The sequence below is a fragment of the Pleuronectes platessa genome, chromosome 7, assembly GCF_947347685.1.
Source record: "Pleuronectes platessa chromosome 7, fPlePla1.1, whole genome shotgun sequence".
Taxonomy (NCBI): Eukaryota; Metazoa; Chordata; class Actinopteri; order Pleuronectiformes; family Pleuronectidae; genus Pleuronectes; species Pleuronectes platessa.
The window spans coordinates 11,065,025-11,091,833 of NC_070632.1; the positions used below are offsets into that span (position 1 = coordinate 11,065,025).

A 26,809-nucleotide genomic window follows, 5' to 3' on the forward strand; every position below is an offset into this window, starting at 1 on the left:
CATTATTAAAATAAAACTTTGACATGAAGCATTACACCAAACAATCCTCTACCTACAATATTGTACAATATAAGATACATACAGTATAAACAAGATAAAGCACCTTTGTTGTCTTAGTAAATACTATTCATAATCAAACAGTTGTCTGAGGAGTTGCAGACACACATGACTGAGTTTGTGGTTGATGTGTGGTATTATCAGTGCATGGGAAGAACTCTGAATACAGGGATTGGGACTGTGACATCTTTGAATGCACCTGAGTTCATCCAAGGAGCTTTAGGAAGATATCAGAAGCTTTTCCTTATTTCGTGTCTTAACAGTCTACATTTGAAGTATTGAATGGTTTACACAGTATCTTTAATAAACATTAGGGAACCAGTAAAATCATTGGGATGAAAGTACTGCAACTGCTACAGATCTCATGTTCCCTTCCGAGGACATTGGCGTTCACATTACAAGTAAAAACACAACGTAGCACCAGGTAATGTTTATACAAAAAGGCTAAAATGATCACTGTTGATGCAGTACAGTAAAGTTAAAAAAATAATACAAAAGGAATATGTTGTAAGCATTTACGAAGGGTGCACAGACAAAAGTCCAGGTCAGTTATGACGTCATTTGCAAAAAAAAGACTTAAACTGATAATCATATAATGAATGCAAAATGAACATGCATTTCTTAGAGGAACATATTTTACTGTATTTTCAAGTATTATTTTTTTTCTTTCCTTTAGGTAAATGAAATATAATCTCTGAAAAGGATAATATCCAACATAGGGGAAAGCAGTTTATGGATTTTCCCAAATAGCATATTCATTTTTGATCCAAAATTCATATCTGCCATTCGTCCTTATCTGCCATTCGTCCTCACATTTGCATAATAACAATGTACAAATAAGACATAAAGTGACTATGTAAGTATTTAAAGATAGCATTTCACAGAAAACAGCTGTGCAATCTCATTCACCATTATTCATTCGTCTTAAACATTTACAGTCTCTTGTTCACAGATTCCTCAAACCCCACTCAGTTAATCGATTCTGACGTGTCCTTCCTTAAAGGAATCTTAAAGCTAGTGAGTTTTTGGCCAAACAGCTGGCTTAAGAGGTGGTTCTGGGACTCTGCTGTCCGGTAGGAATGGCTCTCCATTGACCTCACCCCCATCTTTGGCCTAGATTTGTTCAGAGAATTGTTCATGGGAACTGAAGACGCTTTAGAAATAGGGGGATGCAAAGAGCGCCCCAAAGGTCCCTTTTTGGTTTTATAATCCCCATTTAGAGGGTTCACAATGTCAACTTTCTTTGGCGTGCAGCTATCAAGCAAACTTCTTTTGGACTGCAAACCCAAGTTTGCAGTCTTGCACTTGGAAACTATTTTGTTGCTCACAACGTCGTCCCGGACGGACGACAACACGGGATAGTCGCTGGGTCCGTCTGTCTTCCGTTGCAGGGAGGGGATCGAGCACTTGCTGGGCCGGAATTTCTTTTTGGGCCGAGAGTCAACACCAAAGTTCTCCTGTGTGGTCGGGGAGGAAACCCTCTGCAGGCTGTGGGGGGATTTCATGTCCTTCCTCTTCTTCTGTGGTCTCAGAGATTCTTTATCCTCATTTGAGACGGAGCTGTTGAGGGAGACCTTGGAGTGGAGGACAGGTGTTGATTCTGGAGCCTTGGTGCTGCTGTTTTTAGTGTTGTCGATGCTTTTGGCAGCTTTGTCTTTCGCCTGACAGCTGCCGTCTTGCTCAGCACCGTGAGACCAAGTTTGCTGTCTGCTGTCATTATTGGAAGTTTTTGAAGTGTGCTGCCACTTCTCGTCGTCCCTCTGCTGCTCCGTCACGTCAACGGCTAATTCATGCTTTGCATGTGTCTTTGAAATGATTTGATTGTCTCTTAAGCCGACAGGAGACTCCTCACCAGGTGCAAGCAAATCGTTTTTTCCCTCCAACTGGGCTTTGTCACCTCCAGCTGAGCTTTCCTTCCCTTTAATAATCGCCTCCCCCACACCGCGGCTCTCTCTAGATGCTGACCATGAGGTTGTCTCTGCTCTAATGCAGACTGTCTCATTCTCCTCTTTCACATCACATGGCTCCGTAGTTGATTTTCCATTGCCCTCTTTATCAGGATTAGGCGAGGGAGTTGGGTAGACTTCCTCTTTCTTGGGCGAGGCAGACTCTGACGAGCCCATGTGAATACACTTCTCCAGCTCCACAAGTAGCTCAGAGTAGTCCTCCACCATGTCCTCGGTCTTCACGTTGGCGCTGCTTGTGTCGCTGTGGTATTCTTTTGTGTTGGTCTGTGTGGAGTCGTCGGCTGTGAAGGGTTTTGAGGACTGCGTCTCAGAGTCTTGATTTAAGTGCACTGAGCTTAAACTGCCAATTCCACTGTCTGAGCTACTGTCTTGCAAACTGTCAGAGATAATCCGTCTCTTCTTACTTGCAGGAGAAACACATTCATCTTCATTGGGTGCGGATGCTTTGACAGGTCTGAGAACACCTCGGAATTTGAAAATTGTATTACCCCCAGACAGGTGCTTTTCCATGTGACGATCAAACTGCTCCTTTTTGGAGAAGGTGTAGTTGCAGGTGCTGCAGATGAAGGACTTTTTAATCACATGCATGACATCGGCACAGAGCTCGCAGGTGTAGAGGGTGGTGTGCTTCGAATCGAGCTCCTCAGCCTCCTCGTGTGCTCTCTTCAGGTGCTCTTTAAGCGGCCGCGCCTCCTGATAGGTGACGGGACATTTATGACACAGGAAAATCTTTTCCAAGTTGTGAACCACTAAGTGCCTCTGGAGTTTGAAAGGCTTGGGGAACTGTTTCCCGCAGTGGTGGCAGTCTCTTGAGGGGTCTTTGCAGTTGGGATGCATCTCCACACTTTTAGATGTCTCCGTGTTGTGGAGGACCTCCAGATGGGTTAATGTGCTTTGCTTCCCGCCTGCTCCGCTGCTGCTTTTAGTTTTGTGAAGTTTGGGCTCAGCCCCCTCTGAGGGTTTCCCGTCTCCCACGGCGCGGCCAGCACAAGCAGCAGCAGCAGCAGCAGCAGCAGCTTTCTGCTGCACTTTACTGACTTTGCTGGAATCTCTCATTGCTTTGCTCGGGCGGTGCTGCATGATCGAGGTGATAAAGTTCTTCACGGCCGTCTCCTGCATGAAGCAGCCTGGCATGTCTAATATGGAACCTTGATTCTGACCCCTCCGGGCAAACTGGGTGGCATGTTCCCGCAAATGCTCATTGTACATCCACACATCTGATATCTCCTTCAAGCACATTCCGCAGGTCCAGATCCCCGTCTTGTTCTTGGCGTGTTTCTCCCTCAGATGGTCTCTCAGTTGCTCGCGGGAGCTGAATTTGCGCTGAACACACATGTAGCAGGTCGGAGGTGGAGATGGGTTGTGGGATAACTTGTGAAAGTTCAACTCTCCAAGGGTGAGGAACCAAGTGAAGCACACTTTACACTTGTACTGCTTTTCTTTGATCTTTATTCCGCCATCTTGACGCTTCCGGCCTCGCCGCTCTACCACTTTCTTGGACTTTTCATTATCTCTGCTCTCCACGTCCACATTTGCAATATTTGGAGCCACCGAGATATCGGTGTTAGAGTCAAAGAACTGAACCTCAGGAAGCTGAAATGTGGTGTTGATGCTCTGGATGTCGATGCTGTGGAAGGGTTGGACATTCTCTGTGACACATGGCTCCGCAGGATATGGGGCAGCAGGAAGGGGCGGGGGGCAAGGTGCTTGTGGAGCCCCTGGTTTACAGGTGCTGGGGTCAGGGGTCACGCTGAAGTCAGTGGACCCACTCCATTCTATCAAGGATTTATCAATGGTGCTCTCAAGTGGATTCAAGAGATTGTTGACGGGCTCTTTGACCTTCTCAGGTGCATCCTTCTCCTCACTTTGTGAAACGTCTGACAGCGGCTTGTCATCGGCTTTTAAAGAGCTTTTGTGGCACATATTCAACAAGATGGCATCATCGATAGATATCGTCTCGTACTCACACTGTTTTGTTTGATCTTCAGTGAATATCTGCTCTGACTGGTTTTCCACGAATCGATCTTTACTTTGCACCGAGGTCTCTGAAGGAGGATAATCCTGAGGCCGATCCGAGTCGGGCAGGAGCTTCTGTCTTTTGTTTCTTTTGCTGTAATCCCTTGTGCACTTTTTCCTTTTGGCCTCCTCATCTCTTGGGAACAGCTGCGAGAATGTGGTGTCGTCATCGAATAAGGCCTTCAGATCTGAGCTTAAGGCAGGGGAACTGAGGGGGGACGCATTCAGACAGGAGAGAGGATGTAAGTCGTCTGATGGGACACTGTTTTTCTCACATTTGATCTCGACTGCCACTTTCCTAAGAATCTCCTGGGCGAGGCTCTCGTCCGATCCTCTCTGGTCACACATCTCCTCCACGGGAGACGGAGTCTTTCTGGACTCATCACATTCTCTAATTATATCCTTGTCTGCTCCTATGTCACATTCCTCATTATTATCTGCACATACTTCCCCCTTTGCCCCCTCTGTGACGCTCATACATTTCATTTCCACCGTATGAGTGACCGGATTTAGCTCTGCAGTTTCAGTAAGTGCATTCATGTCTTTTGTTGGCGGTGGCGGTGCGTTGTCAAAGCTAGAGCCTGAAGTGACGGGGAATTCCTCTGCTCCACCGACAGTTCTCTCATGGATTTTCCCCTGCTCATCGGGAGATTTGCGTTGCAATTGTAATGCAGCACTTTTGAATTCCGGAGTTATTGCTTGAAGTATGTCTGTTTTTAATATATTCAGGATCTCATCAGAGAAAGGGTCGGGCTTTATGTTTAGCTCGCTGTTCTTGTTCTTCCTGGCTTTGTTGTTCTTCCTGGCTTTTGTTGGCAGCAGAGAGTTCTGATGGCCTACTTCATCCACTGCCACCGCACTCGTCTCGGTTGCCATTTCCTCCCGGGCTGACTCAGTCTCTGATGCTTTAGATTTGAGAGTGTTATTTGTCTCAGACAGCCCATCTATTTTTGCCGGGTAACAGGTCCGTGAATCATCTTTATGTTCTTTCTCTGTAGTTTGGGACGATTCATAAATAAGCAAAGTTCCCTGGTGGTTGGATGTTTTCTGCAGGCCGATGTGTTTTTCAGCTCGGACCAAATGTTTCATGGCCTTATGTCTCTTTAACCCCGGCACCGTCCTGAAACACATGAAGCAGATTTCACAGAGCACTTTCCCCTGTTGAGTGTCGCTCTGGGTCTTTTTCTGCTGTGTTTCTCTGTGTACTTTGTGCGTTATTGAACACTGGCCAGTCTCTATTGTGGCATCCTTCTCTGCCGGGTCTGGTGGGAGAGGCATTTTTTCGTTTTCACAGATGATGAGTGGCTTAGGAGTGGGCGTACCATCTGAAATGTCTTTTCTGAGGAGTGCACTGTCCTCAGCCGAAGCCTTGTGAGAGTTTAAATTGACTGACTCATCCTCTCGCAGCATGTCCGCGCGGATGTGCAGTTGCTCAATAGGTTCAGATGGATCAGGGCGAATCTCCGAGTCCTTTTCTAAATTGCCAGCTGAGGAATTTGCGCTGTTTGTTTCAGCTAGGAGACCCATTGAGAAACATGTGAATTTGATATGCTGCTGGAGGTCTAGCGGCTCATCTGATCCATTCATTTCAGATGTGGTGTCTGTGTTCAGTTTCATGTCTGTTTCAGTTTTGTCGAAAATCAGTGCAGGGTTAACGGTCAAGTCACATGGTTCACAGTCATCTCTCTGCTTCATGTCTGCGTTGTCGTCAGGTTTGCCGGCTGGTGAAATTGGTATGTAGTTGTACTGGTTCAGGTGGGAAGGCTCATCTTCGATGCTGGTGTAGTTGAGGGGGCTAAGCTTGAACTCGTACATTGGATCACGCTCCCTCTCCACTTCTGCTGTGCTGGTGGGACTGGTGGTTTCAGGGCTGGAGATTTGACACTCTGTGATTCCCAGATCCAGTTGAGGAGGACTTATCAAAGAAAACTCCATCTCAGCTGTTGTGTTCAGTTGCTCCTCCTGGTTTAGAGCCTCTCTGACACTTTGGTTATCGTCTTTGTTTGAGGGTGATTTCCCATTTGGACTTGAGTCTTTCTCGACAGTCCCATTACTGCCTTTGATGTGTGGCTGACATGAATCTTCCTCTAGCTCCAGTTTCTGCTCGTGTGTTTGAATAGAGGGCGATAAAAGAGGACTGCTTGATGGGGCAGCGTTCAGGAAAAGGCAGTGACTTTCCTCAAGCTCCTCTCTGCAAGGTGAGTTTTGGTGACTTGCCATGAAATCAATAGGAAGATGCTCTTTAATGTCCTGCACATGCAAAATCTCTTCTTGTTTCTGGATAGTGTCGAAGGTGACACCTTCGTCGGCTTTCAGAGAGTCATTAAACGGAGCGGCTTCGCAGGAAACACTGTCGATGAGGTCCTCGGCCTGTGAGAGGATCAACAGATTGTGTTGTCCTTCTAAAGACTGGGCTTCCTGGAAGGGCGAGCAGTGACTGGAGCTCCCCGTGTTGGCGTCCTCTACTATCAGACTGCAGAGCTGTTCCGTTATGACGATCTCCACTGACAAATCAGCTGCTGGACTTCCACCGCAAATTTTAGCAGGGCTACACATTTTGGGAGAAAGTCTGATCAAATGATCTTTTCCTGCTGTTTCAACTGAATCGACCAAATCCCCCGAATAATCCACTTTGAATTCACCGGCATGTGATGTACTAAATTCTCCATGGTTAAAAATAGGGGAGGATTCTTGCAGATTAGCCAGGGTCTCAGGTACAGCTGGCGATGAAGGACTGCTGCAAGTTTGACCAATGATTCCCTTCACTGCCTCTGCTGCCTCACAGCTAACCATAGTCAAGTGTTTTTGGCCATCACTTTTGTTTATAGATAAGTGATTCATGTTTTTTTCTGCACCGCCGTTCCCACAGGAGTCCTCGTGAGGGCCTTGTGTCACCACACTCGAGCAGTGAGCAGACTCAATCAGATTCCTATTCTCAGCGACGTCCTCCTCTGATGTGACTTTCGTCTCGCCCTCACCATCATTGCTTTCTGAGGGCGCACTTGGCTGTGATGAAATTGGCTTGTTTCCTTCGACGGTGGGGTCAGTGCTGGCGGAGAGAGACGACTGTGACTCACTCAGAATTAATTCAATATCATCCTCCCGCTCATTGATATTTGGAGGTGATAATACATTCTTCGTCTCGGTAATTGCTTCCTTTTCGCTGTGATCTTCTCTCTCAACTGCCTCAGCTGTCTGACTTTCAGTTTCTTGATGCTGTTGACTGGTGAGCGAGGTGACGTTCGGCTCCTTGTGTTCTGATATAATGGGTTCTTTTTTGAATATAGAATCGGAAATCACCTCCAGGCTTTTCATGAGGTTTTCCGTGTATCTCTTCTGTTCTAAAATATCTTCCTTTGTTTCTAGCGGAGCCTGTTTTTCCGCACTTCTCTCCTGTGATTTCCCGTCATGGTGGAGCTGTGAGTTTTCAATATGTGAGGCTGTGGCGATCACATTCTGTGCATCATTGTCTTTTTCAGTAAAATGCGCCCTTGGTTCATTGTGACTTGGCGTATGGGGGCTGTGGTGTCCACCCATCAGTTCAAACTGGAATGGACTGGACCACGGGAGCCCGGGTTCGGTGAAAGGCTCGGAGGACATTCTGGTCACTGGTTCGTCCATCGTTTGCACAGTGCACCTCATATCCAGACCAGCCGGGTCACACTCCGACTCATCACTCAGACGTAAAGGTGAAAATTTGCTCATTTGCATCTGCTTGGGGACATCCTGAGCAAGCAATGGTGGACTTTCCAACTTGGTCGTCTGCAGCTGGTTTTCGAGCTCGTTCACTATTCTTTTTATCTCCAGCTCATCCTCCGATGCGCAGCTGTTGAGATTTGTGCTGTAGTCGATTATTTTTTCTGGCAGAGACAAAGGGACGTGATTGTAATCTGGTTTCTTTTCATTCGATTTCTCAGAGTTGTCTTTGTACTGAGATATCTCATCTGGCAGCACCGGGCTAACTATAAGGCTCCAGTCTCTTTGTTCCAGAAAGGGAGAGAAGGACGACACAAATTCTTCCTTTTTGTCGGAGGTGCTCTCTATTGAATGGAAACCCTCTTTCTGAATGGGCAGATCTGAGTAGATGCCGCTGTCGAATCCTGCCAGGTCCCCGAACATCGACGAGGTGTCGAATGAAAGTGGGGATTTCATGAGCCCCTGTTCCTGATCCAGAGGATAGGGCATGAGATGGAGCGTATCTTTCTGTATCAGCGGGGCCTGGCTTTCGGTGGGAGATAGACACACCTCATCCATCAGAGACGTGCAAAGAGACTCAGGCTTGTGGTTCTCTAGGTCGTTGCTTAAAGTGATCGCCTCTTTAACCATGCAGACACTCCGACTGGTACAGTCCGATAGCTCTGGCTGTGTGGTTTTAGGCCCCTCTTGGCCTTTACCGTTTGTGTATGCGTCATGATTGAAATTGGTTTCTTTGTTGATGATGGGAGATTGTGAATCAAAGTGGAGTTGCTTGTTATCCGTACTCTGCGTTGCTTCTTCTTTGGGGCACGTGCCGTCGGCTCTGTGCAGAGTGTCTCCGTCTGAGCTGACTGCTGCGCCGGCTTCTTTTCTGTGAGACAACAGCTTCTCTCTGGATTTTGAATGAGAGCTTCTGCTTCTTTCATAGTTTTTCATTGTGTCTTTTGCTTCGTGCAAGGATGACACCGGATTGGCATCGCCTGTGTTCGAGTGATGCTTTGGATTCGGTGGACTGTCTTTGTTTTCAGTAAGAACCCCTTTGTCAGCGTTATACTTCCTGATGGATTTAGTGAACGTCAGTGATAGTGTGCTGGGGTCTTTACATAACTTCTGTGGGGAGGACCTTTCGTAGGTTTTCTGCTCCGGAGACTCTTTCTTTCTCATGTCCGTCTTCTTCTCACAGTCTGAGTCAGTGCGGTCAGTGCTTTTGGGGCTGTTGATGCTATCACTTGAAACACTCACAGATGTGCTGAGTTCACTGCTTGTCGATGACCGGCTTCCCCTTCTCCGGAGTCTCTGGTGAGAACCATGTTTCTCAGGCGAGAGAGAAACTTCCTCGCTTTTTTTCACCTCAAAACACTCCTTTGACTCGTGCCTCCACGCCGCCTGGTCCCTCTCGCTCCGTGCTCGCCATTTGCACTCTTTGCTGTACGTGTATTTGCAGCGGCTGCTTTGATTCAGTCGACCTTGGCTGGCTATCTTCACAGGCTCACATTCGTCCTCTGAGTCTGAGACATAGTCATATTCTCCAAACCCAGGGTTCTGTACAGTGGGAGTCAGTCTCTCCATAACCAAGGATAACTGGAGGTTTTTGGTGCCTTTAACATGAAGCTTATTGAGCTTATTTTTCTGCTGAACTATTTTGTGGATGAGTTCTTTGCTCCAGGTGCCGCCTCCAGAGCTTTTCCTCTTGCTCTCTTTCATTGCAGCCCTTGAGGTTGGAGATGTGGAGACCAGTGAGGGCGTTGACCCTCGCAGTGCGGAGCCATCCTGAAAGCTTTTCCCACCACATCGTTCGGACAACTTGCTGGATAAGAGGAATCTGTGTGCGCTTGCGTTTTCATCCTCCCTCTTGCACAGCTTTGTCACCTCTTTCACTTTGCCATCTTGTTCTCTCCTCGTCTCCCTCGAGGCGATTCTTGAATTTTTATGAGAGGCTTCTTTTTTTATGTTAATCTTCTCATCTTGTTCCAATTTCAGAGATATTTTCTCAAGTTTGCTCTCTGTGTACTGTTCACCTGTCTCTGTGCTTTCAACATCAGAGTCGTAAAAACACTTTCCCTGTGTGAAAGGCCTGTCATCATCTGCTGCTTGTTTATTATTGCTCTCAATGACCAGGGACTCTTTGGTTTTCAGACATTGTTTGTGCGATGTAGCTTTGACGGTGGTGAGCTCGTCATCAGCAAACGCATCGATGAAGCTGCTGTCTATCTCTGCATTGTCTGACTGATAGCCCAGTCCATTCAAGGCCTCTGTGATTAGGCTGTCTAATTTGGCGTCCTCAATTTCCAAGTCAGGGAGAGGGACAGGGATGTTGCTTGGGCCAGAGAACAGGTTCAGTTTCATGGGATCATCTTTACTGTCTCCTTTGGTTTCACTGTCAGACATCAGCTCTCCATTTTTATTGAGGCCCAACAGGGATAGGTGAAGGTCGGACGGGCACCTGGTCATTGAAACATTCGACACGGACGACACTGCTTTGGATGGATCTGCGTGAAACTTCCTGCTGTCCTCCATCTTTGATATGTCTTTGAGGTCATTTTGTGCAAACGTGTGTTGAGCACAGTATTGCTTATGGCCGAGAAACGAAGCCAGGTTATTGAAATTCTGATCGCACTGCTTGCACGTTAGAAGCACGTCTAACTGGTCGAGATTGGCTGTGGCTAATGAGGTGGCTAACAGCTGATGTGCGGAGTACGGCGGTGGAGGCTGGTGATGCTCCACACCAAAACTGTCCATGTAACCTTTGTTTCCATCCATAGCTGTCTTTTGGTGTGTGCTGTTTTGCATGTAGCTCATCAAGTCATCTTTGGCTCGGTCTGGTGCGTACGTGAGGTTTCGTGACGCATCCGAATGAAACTGGTGGTGGTGAGGGCTCAGGTGATCGGATGGTAGCTGAGTCTTCGTTTGGTGCTGGTGGTAAAATGTGTGCGGCGGTGCAGACTTTGACATTTGACTGTCCTCTGAGCTGATGTTTACAGGGCTGTTTGATGCCGGGGAGAGGGAGGAGCAGGTACTACTAGATGCGTGGTTCTGAACTGGGGAGGGCAATGGGGATTCATAAGGCGACACCATCATAAGTCCCATAGGCGGGACCTGTAGTGGTGGGTAGCTGTAGTTCCTTGATGCCACTGGAATAGACTGGTTGAGTCCAAAGTATACAGCCTTATTTTTAGACTCACATACTTGTGCGTGGCTCATCCCTTCTTTGAAAGTTGTGACTGTGTTATGTTTCACAGTCTCCTGTCTCTGGTTTGAAAACCCATCGCTGGTCCTGCTGTTCTGAAAAGAGCTGGGGGTTTTCAGGACGCTGTTATTATGTGATTTACTGTCATCATGCCAGTCGGAGGGGGAAACAATGTAGGCCAATTTTTGATTGCTTATTTGCCGAGTTAACTCGACTCTCCTTTGGTTTGGCATGGCAGGGGTGGGCCGTATCTGCTGCCAGGGCATTCTGCTAGTCTTAGATGAATTTGGCCTTTGGTCAAGACCTGGCTGCTCCTGGAACTGAAACTTATCGTTCATGTCAGAATACTGAATTGAGTTTTGATCAGCTGGTGAATATGTCTTACTTGGACCTTCCCAGGAGTGTGGTATCCTATTAAGCACCTTATTATTAATGTTTTTATCAAAGGTCATTGAGCCTGTGTGAATGTTATTGACCGGGGGGCTGTTAAATGTTTTGCTGGAAAATCGCACGTGTGACCCCGGGCCTTGCTGTGAAATATTTCTTGCGTGGTGCACAGTTCCTTGTATGAATGTTCTCTGGTTGGCAGCTGTGTCTTTAGGGTGGCAGCTCCTCTTACTCCCCGAGGTGATTGTTGCATCTCTGTTGTCTGCTTGTCCGTTAGTGTCTGTGCTCTCAGGCAACGAAGTCTTCCCCTGCTCTGTCTGCTGCGAGCTGGAGCCAGAGCTGTCACTGCTGGCTGAGTCCTCACTCATATTCCTCGGACACTGGATGGAGGACGCTACCCCTTGAATATAATGAGACTGTGGGGAGTGAGAATAAGAGCTTCCGTCCTCTGACTGCTGCTCATTACTGAACTGATTGCCGTTCGGAGCAATGTTTTCTCCTTCTCCGGCTGTAAAGGAAAATGAGTTGTGGGTCACATGAACTGAACCTATGGAGGAGTCTGCAAAGTCTTGTGATTGAGAGTTCTGTTCACAGGAAAAAGAGTCAGAGGTCGATTCTTCCAAAAAATTATATCCATATTGAAAAGGACCCGGCACGAAGGCACCTGCTTTGTTGGCTTCTGAAAGGGCAGTGGATTTTTGTGAAGAAACCCCATAGGTAGCACCGTTAAAAGTCCGTTCAGGGGACTGCCATGTATTAGAGCCGCTCAGATGAAAGTCTGCCAGCAGTAGCTGACTGCCAGGCTGCGTGCTGCTGTTCTCCATCGAGGCAGACTGCTGCTGCTGCTGCTGGGACACAGGTGGGTGCGGGAGGGAGGACGTTGCACTTGAGGAGACCAGTGCCTTTGAGGTATAACTTGGGGAGGTGAGGTTAGAGGAGGCCTCCTGGAAGCAGCGGCTGTAGTTGAGCTCTTCTTGTTGTAGTTCGGCCTCTCTCTCTGGTATACTGGGGACGTGGAATCTGTAGCTGCCCATGAGCGGGCCACGACTGGTCTCCAACTTCTTGGGTGGCGCAACCTTCTGCTGTGGGTAGGCGATGCCGATGGGGTTGTTGGAGCGAGGATTTGTAATGCTAAGTCGGTACAGCTGTTGCGGGTTGCCACGCTCTGCCTTCCCCGACCGCTTCCCCTTCTCTCGGCTGCGGCCCTTTCCGCTCGGGGACTGGGGGCTGACTTTACCACTTGACCAAGTCCTGTCAGTGGTAAATTTGGATCTGTTCTGCAGTGACCTGAAGTCAATCTTCCCTGCTTGCTGTGGCCGTATTACAGCCTCTCTCTGCTGAGGACAGTCCCTTTCCTTCTCTAGTTTTTCAACTTTGGCCCCTCTGCCGCTGGCTCTGGCCTCAGTGCCGATGCTTGAAAAGTGCTCTGAAGACTCCTCTGTGGTTTTGTCTCTATGCTGTTCCAGTGCCTTCCCCTCATCCTGCAGTTTGGACTCAGCGTCCAGCTCTTTGACAGCGTGCAATCGCTGAGTCTCTCCTGCCATGGTGCACAATGCGTGCTGTGAAGGCCTGGTCCTCAGAAGTGCTATCTGGGAGACAGGGGCATCGTCCTCTGGGTTGTATGAATCAGTAAATGTCCAGGGGCGGGAACTGCAGGGACAGGACTGCTTGCTGCAGGCTCATCTCTGCACCCTCATTGTGTACCACGGATCTGGCACAGGAGCAAGCACCTGGAGAGAAAAGAGAGTGGAGACGATCAGATGACAAGATTCAAATGAGATACAATCTTTGCATGTTGTAATCTACTATTCCTACATGCAAACAAAGCATCAAGCACCTTCATAAAAGTATAATCAATAATGTATAAGCTTAAATGTGTGAAAAGGCATATTCTAACATAATTATAGGTTAAAAGATTCATTAAATATAATGGAAGCATCTTCTTTCATATGAAAGATGAGGTACCATTACTATAGTCCTAGTTTCCGCCAGCAGGGAGCACTATTGCATCATTACATAGTGGACAAAGATCAGCATAATCAATAGGGAATTTCCAAATATGGCCAAACTCAAACTCAAAGGCTTGGAGAAACCACTAACACTTTACTTTCTGAAAACAAGTCACTTTTAACAATATAAATTTGGTTCCATCTGGGTGTTGGGTAAGTGTTCCTGCTTTGCAGCTGTAGATTCCTTGTCATAATTACTTTAGACAAAATTTGTTTTCCCTGAAGTTTCAAAATGATGGAGCCCACTACAGTTACTGACGATGAGAAAAAACTACAGTGCATGGATCCAGAGAGTGCTGCCAGTAAATGAATCACAGACTCCTTAGGAGCAGGGACACAATGCCACAGTGTTCTATTGCTACACAGTGCTGCAGGTTTAGATCATGGAGGAATATCAGGGATTATTCAGTCAGCCATTCGACAGTGAGAACCACTGGCACCCTGACGTTTGTGGCCTTTCCTTGGGCATCCCAGACGCCACCTCTCAGTTCCCTGTTTACTCTGGCCCTCCACTGATTTTGCTTCTTTTCAGGACAGACCAGAAGGATCTTGGAGTTAGCACCAAAATGATAATTGGTAACCAAGCGTCCCCACCACCTCTCCCCTGCCTGTTACCAAAGCCAGAGAGACCCTTAGCAAAAAGGTCTGGGCTCAGAATCTGGCTGAAATCCAAATGTCCATGAGCAAGGCACATTTCCAACAGTTGTAGCTGTGCTGTTTAGGTTTGATTAGATGGTCCTATCTAGGATGAGCTAATACAAATTGTACATTGAAATTCCAGCTTTATTAAATGCATCAGGCCTCTTCCTCATGAGATGACTGCCAGTGTCCAGAAGGTCATCAAATCACACTATTTCAAACCTGTCGGGGACTGGCTAAATGTGCAAAGATGAAGCGATGCTGTAAATGTCACCACCACAGCATTGTCCACAAATCACAATATTTTGTTGTCAGGGTCATTTAAAGATCACCTGATTTAGTTTCTGTGTGAAATTCCTGAACGCCTCTCTATCAGCCCCGAGGGCTTTCCCTCTATCGGCTGGTTTATTGCATTGATTACATAAAGGCCTTTGTCTTACATAACCAAGTACAAGTGAGAGGTCTCAAAGTGAAAGAAAGTCTGTTATATTTTTTAAAACAGCCACTTCAAGGAGGTATGGTAAAAATTAGTTAGAGGCCATTCAGTACAGTTGGCTGTGAAGAGAGTGCTTTCATTTTTTTCCTGGAACAAATGCAAATTCCTTTTGCAGGAATGAAGCTAGAATAGATTTACAATCATGATGGAAATTATATGTGGTCCGATTCACAATCAAAGACACAAGGATGAGGTGTTGTCAGTGTCTTGTCCGTGTCCTATGGGCCCCTGTTGCACATATGTGGCCCCAAAGGGTACATTTATTGAGTTTATAAAGTCAAGGCCATGAAGCCAATATATTCATGACACCACCTGACAAAATAATGGAATATAGCGTGATATGACCCTCCACTTTAACCCGGAGGGATCGGTCTTTGCCACGTTTCTTCCCGTCTCATCCTCTGGTAAACATCCTGGAGGCATTTAGCAGGTTGGGAGGGAGTCTTGAGACTGAGACCTGGCTGGGCTTAGGCCTGGTTGTGAAAAGTCACATCCCCTATACAGCTCCACAGAACCTGAAAGCCGGAGTGTCTGTAGCCATCCCTTCCAGTGGCTAGGGAAGCCAGTATGAATGACCCAGCCAACATCTGCACCAGGCAGCACTTGATTCAGCTGAGGGAGGCAGCAGACACGATCATACATCATTGCCCCAATTGTATTTGCTCAGACCTGCCTGTGAAGTTGGGGCTGAGGATGAATGCACCAGGCATCCGAAAGAGCAGCATGAGGATCACTGGGGCCTCACAGAAGTAGCACCGAAGCCTGAGCTGTCAGTTTACAAAGAGTAAGGGTTCATTTATATCCTAGCAAATGCCCTGCCCACTTCCCCTACAGCCCTGTGCAGCTCAATAACTTCTCTTGCAATCTCATCCATACAAGCCAAAATTACTAAATTACTCACTCAGCCAGTCTTTGGTGCAGTTTCTGCAGTTTAATCTTGAAACGTATAAATTGTACTTGGACTGTGCATAAATACAGTGTGTTGGGGAAAGAATTGTACGCTTGGCAGAAGTTGATATCAAAATCTGTGAGACTAGTCTAAAATTTGTTCCATAAAAGTGCGTTTTAGTGGAGTTTTACAAGTCAATTAAGGCTGTGTGTGTGTGTGTGTTTCTGTTTGTGTGTGTGTATGTGTGTGTGTGTGTGTTCTTTGGGCCTCCTGTCAAATCCCCAAGTCTCTCAAGCTGTGGCGCCCCATATGGCTTCACCACAACACCACCCTGATGCTCAAGACTGCTGAGTGCTGAAGAATTGGTGTGTTTGTGGTATAGGCACATGTATGTGTGTGTGTGTGTGCGTGTGTGTGAGCACATAACTAGAGCAAAACCAATGAAACTATGTATTTCCCTCACTCATACAAGGAGCATGTCTTGGTTTCCCCCTGAGATGAGGCAGTGGGTAAAAGGTGCTTGAATGAAAACTCAATTTCCTGAAACCCTTTTTCCTGTAATTTATGTGAAGGATGTATGTGGTGTTGGCTTGAGTTTAAATATGCTGGTAGCACTGGGAAAATCTCTGTCCACTCATCACATCACGGCCTTAAGCTCATAATTGATTTTACATTTTCCGTGTGGCCAAAGCCCCCAATAAGCTCCATATCTCTCAAAGTCAGTTAACTTTAAAGACTAAAGGCCCCGGCGTCTCTTTCCTTTGAGCTATTAAACATTTTTGTTGATGTAAGTTCTGTAATAGGAGAGCGCCCAAAGAAATGATAAAAACAGACCACCGCCATCAAGATAGGCGAACTCAACAGCGTAGGAATTCAACATCTGCGTAAGATACCACACAAAACTCTCCAGATATGCTAAGCATTATTAGAGCCGAGAGAAGGGCAGGGTCAGGCTGACAAATCCACTCTCCCCCATGGCTCCCTTTATAATAATATAAATCAATAAGTGGCATTAGCAGGAATTTCCCAACTTGTTCAGCTTTTCCATATGCTCACTCACTGAAAACACCACACAGTAGTCCCAAGGATCACCTAGAGAGGGAAGGCAGATGAAGATGAAGACGAGTGGGATCAGGAGAGAAAATGAGGAGAGGACTTGAGAGGAAGAGGAAAAGAGGTGAGGACGAGAGTTGAGATGAGGAGAGGACATGAGATGAAGAGGAAAAGAGGAGAGGATGAGAGTAGAGGTGAGGAGAGTACATAAGAGGAGGAGGAAGACAGGAGAGGACATAAGAGCTGATGAGAAGACACAAGAGGAGAGGAAAAGAGAATAGGTCATGAGGAGAGGACGTGAGAGGAGAGGAATTGAGAGGAGAGGACACAAGAGTAGAGGAGGAAGAGAGGAAAAGACACGAGAGAGGAGGATATGAGAGGAGGAGGAAGAGAGGAGAGGACACAAGAGTAGAGGAGGAAGAGAGGAAAATACACGAGAGAGGAGGATATGAGAGGAGGAGGAAGAGAGGAGAGGACACAAGAGTAGAGGAGGAAGAGGAGAGGACACAAGAGTAGAGGAGGAAGAGAGGAGAGGACACAAGAGCTGATTTGAGAACGTGAGAGGAGTTGACAAGAGACGAGAGCGGAGGAGGAGAGGCGATGAGAGCAGAGGAGAGGAGAGGGAAGGAGAGGAGAGGAAAGGAGTATCAGTAAGTGAAGAGGAGATGATCCATGTGCTGCGTAGCCCAGTAGGCTGTGTAATGGGAGATGTGCAGGGGGGAGGCCCGGGTGGCAGAATAGAAGCTGTCTGACTGCTCTCATCACACCTCTCCCAGCAGGACGGGTCCAGCGAAGTGAATGTGCTGTGAGAACAGCTGGCCGAGGGCCCGGAAGCTGCGGCGCACCGCCAAGACCTCGGTCTGCCTACTCCTCTGTATTTTTGGAAACATACATTATGCAAGCAATTTGCCTTTTAGATCTTTGCACATTTGTACGTTCAATTGCACAACCAGGAGGAGAGATATGTCAGCGATGTGAAGAGAGCTCCACGTGCATTCACAAACCACACCACCGCACAGGCTTTCATACAGAAGCTGTGGATGTGCACGTGTGAAACAGAGTTGTTGTCAGTTTACGCACTTAATTCCTAGATTCATGATTCACAGAGTAGAATTCCTCGGTCATCTACTTTCCTTCACGCTGGTGAAGTTCTGTGAGAAGCTTTCAGAATATTTGGAAGATGCCAGAGAACGTCGGAGCACTTCAAACAAAACAGTGAGCACAGTACTGAAGGAGGCCTGTTATACTCGTGCCTCCACCAACCCCACCCTTAACCCAACGTGGTTAGCTGAGCAGTTGGGAAAAGGAAAGAAGTGTGTGTATGTAGTGTGTGTGTTAGTGTCTGTCTGTGTGCATGCTTCTGTGTGTGTGTGTGTCTAAGGGGGTTTTGGTGTGTAATTCCAGAGGCTCCCCTTACCCCCTCCTAAGTTTTTCCTCTTTCTTAGACGGGTTTTTTCTTGTATTTATTTTTTTCTAACCACTGGTTTCTGGATTCAAACTGTTTCCATATTGCGAACCACTGCATTCCACAAACATGATGGAATCTTTGTTTTAGAGCATTTAAAGATGAGGTTTTTCCTCTTTTTGACATAATTTCCCTTATTTCAGCATTAGTCTATGGATTATTAATTGTGCGGCTCTGCAGAAAATGTGGGATAGACTGTTAAACATGACCGAGTGGAACAGGATATTGGCAAAAGGACAAGCTAAATATCCTGACTCGCACTTAGAAGAACGATAACCTTATCCCTAATGGACAGAATCCTTCTTGAAGGTTTAATCGACAGAAATTCCTTTTTTTCAGTGTATCAATATTTGCCTGTCCCTTGCTCTACCTGGGGCAAAGTATTTGGTTGCTTCACAAAGCTCAGCAAAGTTTTATTAAACGTAAAAGAAACTTTTGAGACAGACTGGGACAAGGATTCATTAATGATGGTCCCCTTTAACCTCAGACTTAATTATCGTAGTCACATCTGGAGAGGTCTCACAAAGCCAGACTATTCTCCAGTGCTGTGTCAGCACTGGAGAATAGTTTGGCTGGAGCCATTATCAAGCACCCTGGTTTGTTTGTATTTCTCTAAACCAATCAAAATCGTCTTGGGCGGTACTAGTGCCAGGATAAAGTGACAGTGCCCCCGGCAAACCAGTTGCTTAGGTGGAATGTTTGCACGTGATTTTATATGGCGCCACCAAAAACAGTAAGATTTATGTCAAAATGTGCTTTCAACTTGAAAAACAATTCCTCAAAACATATCACACAAATTATCTAAAAAAATGTAATATTAAAATGAGCAAACTTACTTCATTTGTGTGCTTTTTTCAGTTTGACACTTTCTGTGAATCTGTTACAAGTTTATTGTTTCCCAAAGCGAAGGGGATTTGAGCCAGACCATCCTCACGCGACACTTTTTAACACTTTTTAATGGGTGAATTTGACCACATTTTAGAAAGCACATGCTAACAAGATTACCACTTAAAAATCTAACAGGGCAAAAACTGCAAGGTAACGCAAACCTTTACGTGCTGCTCTCTCAGATAATAGGACCTGTGTGTTAGTATGGACCCCCCACACGCATAGACACATGGTGAAGGATGAAAGACGGCCACTTTGACTTCAACATTTTCTGACACAAACAACAAGGAAACCATCAATCTTTAGTTTGAACTATGCTTCGAATTGCTCAAGAAAACCGAACTAGAAAAGATAAAAAGATTTTGAATCTTTCATTTACGCTATTCATAGGTTTACAAGGTCGGAAACCCTGAGCACATCAATGAAAACAAAATGTAAACAAAGTCTATCTTTACCTCCAGATGTGAAAATGTTATGTCTCTCCCCTCAAACATTTAATGTCTATGTAGAGATAAGGACATGTTCGGACATGCAGACAGATGCAAGCACACTCACACATAAGACCAACAATAAAATGTAGCTTTAATTTAATTAACTTGTTTCAAAGATTTCCACTCATTCAGTAGATCCTACAAGCGTCAATTAAAAAACTTCCTTGGCTAATTTAGGACAGTATTACAAAGTAAGCCGTTCATTTATGTAAGAACTGCATGTTTTGTTCCATTTACATATCGTCTACCAGCAGGAGGCCGGTGGAGGTGGGGGTTCTGGCCGACTACAGTTTAGGTGAAAGTCCAGAGGTGAGACTGGAACTGCAGCAGCAGCAGGGTTACAACTTCAGTGTCGGTGGCCTCGGGGGCCTCGGCCTCTTCTTACTGACCCGTCACCCCCCCGCCCATAAATCAATGAACCAACTCAAGCAAGACACGCACGCACATGCAGGAAGGGCTCTAGATCTCTGTGTTCCTCGTGCCTCTAACCCCACGTTTTTGAAAGGCCCTCTTTATAAGTAATGCATAAATGGCAAAACACTTAATTCAGCATTACACAACTGAGGGTGCAGTGTCAGAAAAGCTCAATAATGGGTTCTACAGGTGAAACAGGGGCTGCGGCTCCAGAGACAGGGCTAACGTCTTGGGCAGTCAGGAAATTCCAAACTCCTCCACAAACTAAACAAAAGGTAAACCTGCCAGCATCTGCAATTTGAAGCATTTCATGTGTCTGTGTGAAATGAATAAATACAACAAGAGATGAAATAAAGTTGACTCTATCTAACTACGCCTTGTTTTGATTTATTCCTCATGTACACAGCTGTGTCTCCGAGCGCTGGAGGCCTGATGAGCCTCCGAACCATCACTTTCCTCTGAATGTTTTTTTTGACAAATGCGAAAGAGCGATGGGCTCTCAGCGGCCGCAGTGACATTTGGTGAGAAAGACTTTGAAGTGGGACTCTGAGTTGTCGGGAGGGGCAGAAATCCGTTAAAAAATATTAGGAGAAAGTTTGTTGTGTCTAAATACGCCTTCAGGCCACACTCATGACCTTTGACCTTTAGGTAAGACCTCTGCTTGTAAGATTTAGTGGGAAGTTTCTGTGCATATACGCACGACAAAGGGGCAGACAGTCAAGTTCCAACAAGTGACTGTGAAAGGTGGTTTTCCTTCAAACTTTGGGAGGGCAGGCTACGTAAATGCACCTCACACCAATGCCAAATGAAACAAGTCAATTCTCATGAAATACAGTTTCCCCTGTGAGACTACGGAGCCGGAGGATACACAAACGCTCTGTTTGTGAACGAGCCTTTGGTCTGAGTTCATGTTTGCAATTAAGAGAGAGGGAGAGCACTGCAGCCTTTACACGAATGCAGTGAATGAGCGTGTGTGAGAACACTTGCACACTCCATCGAGTTTAATTGTATATATATATATATATGTGTGAGTGGATGTCTTTGCAAGCCTGCGAGTGCTTTTATGTATAATTTCACTATACATTGTGTGACTGACGTGCAGTTTGGTGGTCCGCTTTTTATCGGGTCGTAGGTATAATGTTACTTTTCTGAGCGTTTCAGTCGAATTTAATGTAGTCTCACTGGGGTCACCGACTGGCACACAAACATTTCAATCAAAGGGTGACCGGGATCAGGAAGTGATTCATTTCCTGTAAACTTGGCATCAGGTTATATGTAAAGAACGCTGAGAGAAAAACAGAACCAGGAGGGCGGGACGGAGTAGAGAACAGAGCTAAAAACCATCATCAGTAAACATCCACCTTCTTGGGTTTCTCTGTTTGAAAGCACAGTACCGGATGAATCATCCTGCCTTTTTTTTATACGTCTTTCCTTCAATCAGCCTTTGTTACTGTCTCTCTTTATAGTGTCTGTCTTTCTCCAATCCGAGTGCACATGAAAGCAAATCTCTTCGGTTTTGCATTATGTCACAGGACCTGGGAGGCAGGTGGGGAGGAAACAGCAATATTTGGAGAAGATTTAGGAGGAACGTTCATGAGGCAAACGCATGATTGACAGTCAAGGTTTAATGCTAGAAGCAACATGGCTAACTCAAGGAATAAGATCACGAGCTGAGGTGATTCGGTGTCAAGTGTTCGCTTCTCACTTCAGGACCAGTCAGAGTAAGGGACCGGTGGAAAGGGTAGCAAAGAAAAAACAAAACAGTGAGTAATATTTTTCTCTCTTTTTCTATTCTTCTGTCCAATTTGCATCTGTGCCAAAATCAGTAGTCCCCTGGCCAATGGTAAAGAGGGAATTCCAGGCACAGTGTGCGTGAGTCAGTACCAGTATTTTCCAAATTCATCCTGCCTGCCTTCCTTTAAATAGTCCAAGGAAATGTCCAAATGACCTAATTACGACTCAGGCTTTCCTAAGTAGTCTGTGACATGGTATTCAAAAATATACATAGTCACAAAACAGCAGGACTATGGAGGAAGTGAAGCATGCTTTCCTTCTGTTTGGTTTTATAAGTGTTATGGTGGGACAGTGGGCTGGTCTCTGTCTGCCTGTGTCTATGTTCCTCTCCGCTGCGTCCTGGTTCTCGCTCCCCCGGCCTGGGCAGCCCTTCAAAGACTCACTGGAGCTAAACGATTTGCCAGGGACATAGATCTGACCCGATCATTTCATCAGACTTTAATCTATGTCATAATAATACCAACCGCCGACTCTGTTTCAGCAATACTCGCTGCAGTGCTGAAAGTACAGCTGACCCTCCAACTTTTGGCATAGACGGGCATTCGCACACAAAAACGGCCCTGCCCGAACAAACACCATTAAATAATTGTTTCTGTTTTTGGGTCCCGACACTTTGGTCCACTTCAGCAGCTTAGCAGCAGCTAAAGTAGTGCTTGGAAACAATAACAATGAATCCTGTTCAAACAAAAGCTTCATTCATACCATGTAAAAGCTGAGCTGAGCTGTCATTTAGTGACGTTTCAGCAGGATTCTAACTTCATCCTCTTACTGTTTGTTTATTTAGGACTGCGGCAGACGAGGTGGTATGCGTCGCGCTCAAAACCACTTTATGGTAATGGTTTGGAAATAGCCAAGACAATTAAAGCAAAATGAAGGGGGAAGTGATGGACTCGTTGGAGTGCCTCACATTCCTGCACAGGGTTTTGTCAATGGGCCACCTTTGTGAAAAAGGCCCTTTTTTAATTTGCAGCTGCAAAAACTGTCTATAAATACCGAGCGGGGACGGGGGTTGGGGTGGGGTGGGGGGGCTGACCTTGGGGAGCTACAGGATCTGAGATCAGATATAACTGAGTTCGGCAATTCACCTACAACCATTATGTCGCCTGGGAAATCCAAAAGTCACGATTGGTAGAGAGGGAGGAGAGGAGACAGATTCCAGCTCTCTGAGCTCAGAGCGCTGGAAGCCAAATCTACATCAGATCCAGGATGGAATCATACGGCAGCTTTTCTGCAAGAGATGGATACAGCTCGACAGGTTCCTCTATAATGCGCCCTGGAAAAATGAACCTGCTGTACACCTGTAGCTTGATCTTCCATCTCTGATGTCAGCAAAATAACGACAGAAGATTTTACAGATAACAATTTGGACCGTTTTGCAGCAGTAATGTGTTTAACATTTTTTCCTATCCGATCAGTGACTAGAATAGCAGATAGCTTTTTTCCAGTGCACTTCTTCCTCTTACTGCACCGATCTGAGTTTTGTTCCCCTTCCTCCTGTCCCCCCTCCTATCTTTTATTCTCATCTCTCCCTCCCTCTGCTGTTGATCCCATGTGGGCGTGGCCTGTGTCTTGCTGTGGCTGCAGCAGGAGGACTACCTGATGTGTCGCTGTGCAGAACGCGACCAAGGGGTCTGCAGTTGAAAAGGGGCTCTGTGCAGCATCTGCAGATCGCCTTACACGACCACTTCCTGCTTCCGACCCACTCCTCACAGGCAACTCTGTGTGCCAAGGCCGAAAAAAGTGCAAACAGAGGGGTTCAGTCCACCCAGGGGCTGAGCACAGGACCTTATTCATCCTCTCACCCAAAGCTCCTCCCTGCTTTTCCTCTACCAACCTCAGGTTAGCTTTATTTAAAAAAAGTCACAAATATTCCTCTCCCGTAGGCACTGAGATCAACTAGCCACTCATTCCCTCTTTTTCTTTGGTGCGTGATCGATGAACGTCAGTGCGGCCCCCTGACTGGGGAGGTGAAGCATGCTGGTGTCAAGTATTTCTACGATGTCTTTATGTCTGGCACGGCCTCACCTCTGGCATCTGTGCCGTTACATAACAAGGGAAAGAGAAGCAAGGGTCGTAAGTAAAAGGACAAGTTTGAGCAAACGTTAAGGAGATGGTTCATTGGTAAATGACTCTTATAGCTTCCTGTGGAAAAAGAAGCGCGGCATGGGGGCCTCCACAGTAACACCTTTTATGCAGCTTTTTCAAGGTGGGAATATTGGGTTTTTATGGTGACATAACATACAAACACAGAATGAGGGAGCATTATAGTTCTGTCTTTAAACCAGCACCAGAGGTACTCACATGACGAGTCGACGTCTGTGGGAATGACAGGGTGGTCAACTGCAGGACAGATGCCGACGCCATTGTGTAATATGTTGCGCCTCTGATTGCAGAATGCTGGTGTCCTATGTAAAATCACATACTGCAACAGCAATATACTGGCTCTGTTTGGTTAAAGCAAGACTGGGACAATGAGGGGTCCCTGAACAACAATATAACCTGATTTCTGTGAAAAAAAGCTACAGATAATGGTGCAGGGGGGGTGGTTGCAGTGTAAAAAGATATCCCCCAACTGTTGGGGAGGGGAGCAGGTCGGTTTGGGTGTTAGAGTCGTAGTGCTATTCCTGGAATGCTCACTTTGTCTCATCTGGACCTGGACAGAGGCTTGGGGATAATGGACTCCCACCAAGATGGACTATTTATGCAGGGACCGAATGAGGGCCAATGGGGCAGGGGTATTAAGATTCTTGGGGAAATGGCAGAGTGGGCAAATAGCTCTTTAGACAAACAAACCCAGAGCATTAATAATGAGTCTGTCACTGGACTGGATGTTTTCGCTTTTGCCCTTGCATATTGAAATGGGAGAGTCTGAGCCACAGTCTGTTTTCACTACTGTCCTTGTCGTTTCTACCATTGGTCACCAGACACTGCCTTGGGTTTCTACTTTAAATGCATTAAAACAGCACCTGATACGTCCATTCCAACCAGGGGGATAGAAAAACATTTGGCCTGCCGGCTCCCTGGGCTTCCCCCTCGGATGTCAGCTTCAGATGAGGGTGAGAAGAATGACGCTCTGTACGGCCACTGCAAGAAGCCATTCATGCAGCCACAGCTCAGCCACAGAGAGTGTGTAGCACTGACCCATGGTGGCTAGAACAGAACCAGTACTGATCCAGTCCCTGCTGTCCCAACACTACACAACACTAGTATTGATCTAATCCACGCTGGACAGGACACCACTACAGAGACAACAAATCCACTGATTCAGCAGGATCACCGCTGGGTCCAACCAACGTGCAACACTGAACCTGATTCAGTTCCAGGGACAGACCTCTGCAGAACCCTTCCACTGGCTCTGTCAACACCTGCACAGATGAGAAGGTTCATGGAGATACTCGACCTTGTCCAGCACTGAATCACTGCAGCCTGTCACATGCAAAACTGCTATTACTGATGGAGCTCTACTAAGGCATTGCAGCGTAACGGAACCAAACCTGTGTTTACAGGGCTAATCTCTGGTTGATCAGCAAACTAAATCAAGCTGGAATACAGTACATTTTTTTCCCACTCTCACCGTTTCCTTGGCCATGCTGAACAGGAGGCCTTAGTATAGGTCAGATGCTGACTGGAGGCTGAGGAACGGACCAGAGGTCCCTGGCAGGGCTCACGTTGTTCCCCTCACAGCTGCTCAGGCCCACTGGAGACCGGTGCTGGAGGCTGAGATAGAGAAGGTGGCTTCTGTGCATCAACCGTGACCGACCTCTCTGGCTTCACATGCCTGAGTGTGAGGTGGGCAGGCCGCGCCAAGCAAAAGAGCGACCCAAAGAGAAAGTTGTGTGCTTTGGGGCATTTTTTAAAACACAGGGGAATATAGTGCCGGTTCAGGAGCAGCTAATAGTATATTTATGTAAAACTGACAAAGATTACACAACTACCCCTCCTGTAATATTTGTAGAGGGTATATAGGATGAATGGTCAGCACAGGGGTGCAATAGTTTGCACTTTTGCGTAACAACAAGAGGTTTGTGAGTTTCGAACAAGTTTGCATGTGCTTGCTTAGGTTTTCCAGCTGCACCAGGTCGGGTACACACAAAAAGTCACAAAAGATGGACACCATTCAGGCTCCGTCTCTTTACGCCAGTCTGATGTCAGCATGCAGGTTAGGTTAATTGGTCACACCAATGTGATTGTGACTGAATGTTTGTCTCTATATCAACCTGCAGAAGCCGTAGCCAGCCTCGTTTCCGAAGTCAGCGGGGATCGGCTCCAGTCCCCCCGCGGCCCTTAAAGAATAAGCAGTATAGCTAATGGACGGATATCTAATGGATACACCAGAGGCCCTGAACACATTGAAAGCACAGAAGTGGTGCTGACATATGGCTTAGTGGAGCAACCTCAAAGCAGAAGATTAAAAAATCCTCTTGATACCAGTGACCGTTTATAGACATTCTTGCAACAAATTCCTAAGCAAAAACTTTATGAGGGGCATTATACTTCATGGGGAAAAAAATCACTTTACCTGTGATTAATATTGTATCTGCAGTCACTGCTATACCTTTATCAAACGGGTCTTCATCTATATCTATGTCTCTGACTGACTGTTGGATCTGGCTGATAAGGCCGGAAATGGGCAAATCATATGGTTTACCTAAACAATAAATGCAAGCTGGCGTAATCCTGTCCTCCCTCACATGAATCATACTTTCCCTCTCCTTCCTATTTTTACAGCTGCCGCACAACTAGATCTGCTCGAACGCTTTATTCCTCGGTGACTGAAAAAGACAAGAAACCCAGAGTGTTCAAGCCTCAGGTTCTCACAGTCACTCTGCTTCCTCGTACTCTCTGCATAAACAACCACCAATGATCCCCCTTTGACCTTCAAGCGCACGCAAGCATTCATGCCACACACGTGTTTGTGTGTGTGTGTGTGTGTGAGTGTGTGAACTTAAAGCTCCATGCACATGAATACAAAATAAATCTTATCTGAGAATGAATAATGATTTGCAGCCTCTGTTTTTCCACTTTGCTTTAGCCAATTGCCTTCAAACTGCAGGGCATAATGCGATGCCAAATCAGACTGTCACAAAACAACACTTGAAAGTCATTGGACAAACACTTAGCTATTGTGCTGACAATAAACAGCATTAGATTCAGAGACAGGACACAATATACGAGTCACTGAGGAGCACTACAGCACACGTTGCCAGCTTTCTGTGCTTTCATACGCACATCAGTCACATGAAAACCTTTCTCACAATCCAGAGTAAGGATAGAACACTATAATTTATGTGTCAACTTCCATAGGCATGAAAAGTGCTCGTGCTGCACCAAGGGGCAGCTTTGATGAATAAACCATTTGGC

The 26,809-nt window shown here is 46.4% G+C and overlaps 1 protein-coding gene across 1 annotated transcript in view; it reads right to left on the minus strand.

Moving 5' to 3' along the window:
- Positions 1 to 856: 856 nt before the first annotated feature.
- LOC128445099 (uncharacterized) overlaps positions 857 to 26,809 on the minus strand; it is a 41,488-nt gene continuing 15,535 nt past the window's right edge. Inside the window, exon 2 of the mRNA XM_053427867.1 lies at positions 857 to 13,040. Within this exon, the coding sequence (XP_053283842.1) occupies positions 1,026 to 12,854 (11,829 nt within the window). The 5' untranslated portion in view covers positions 12,855 to 13,040 and the 3' untranslated portion in view covers positions 857 to 1,025. The remainder of the gene's footprint in view (positions 13,041 to 26,809) is intronic.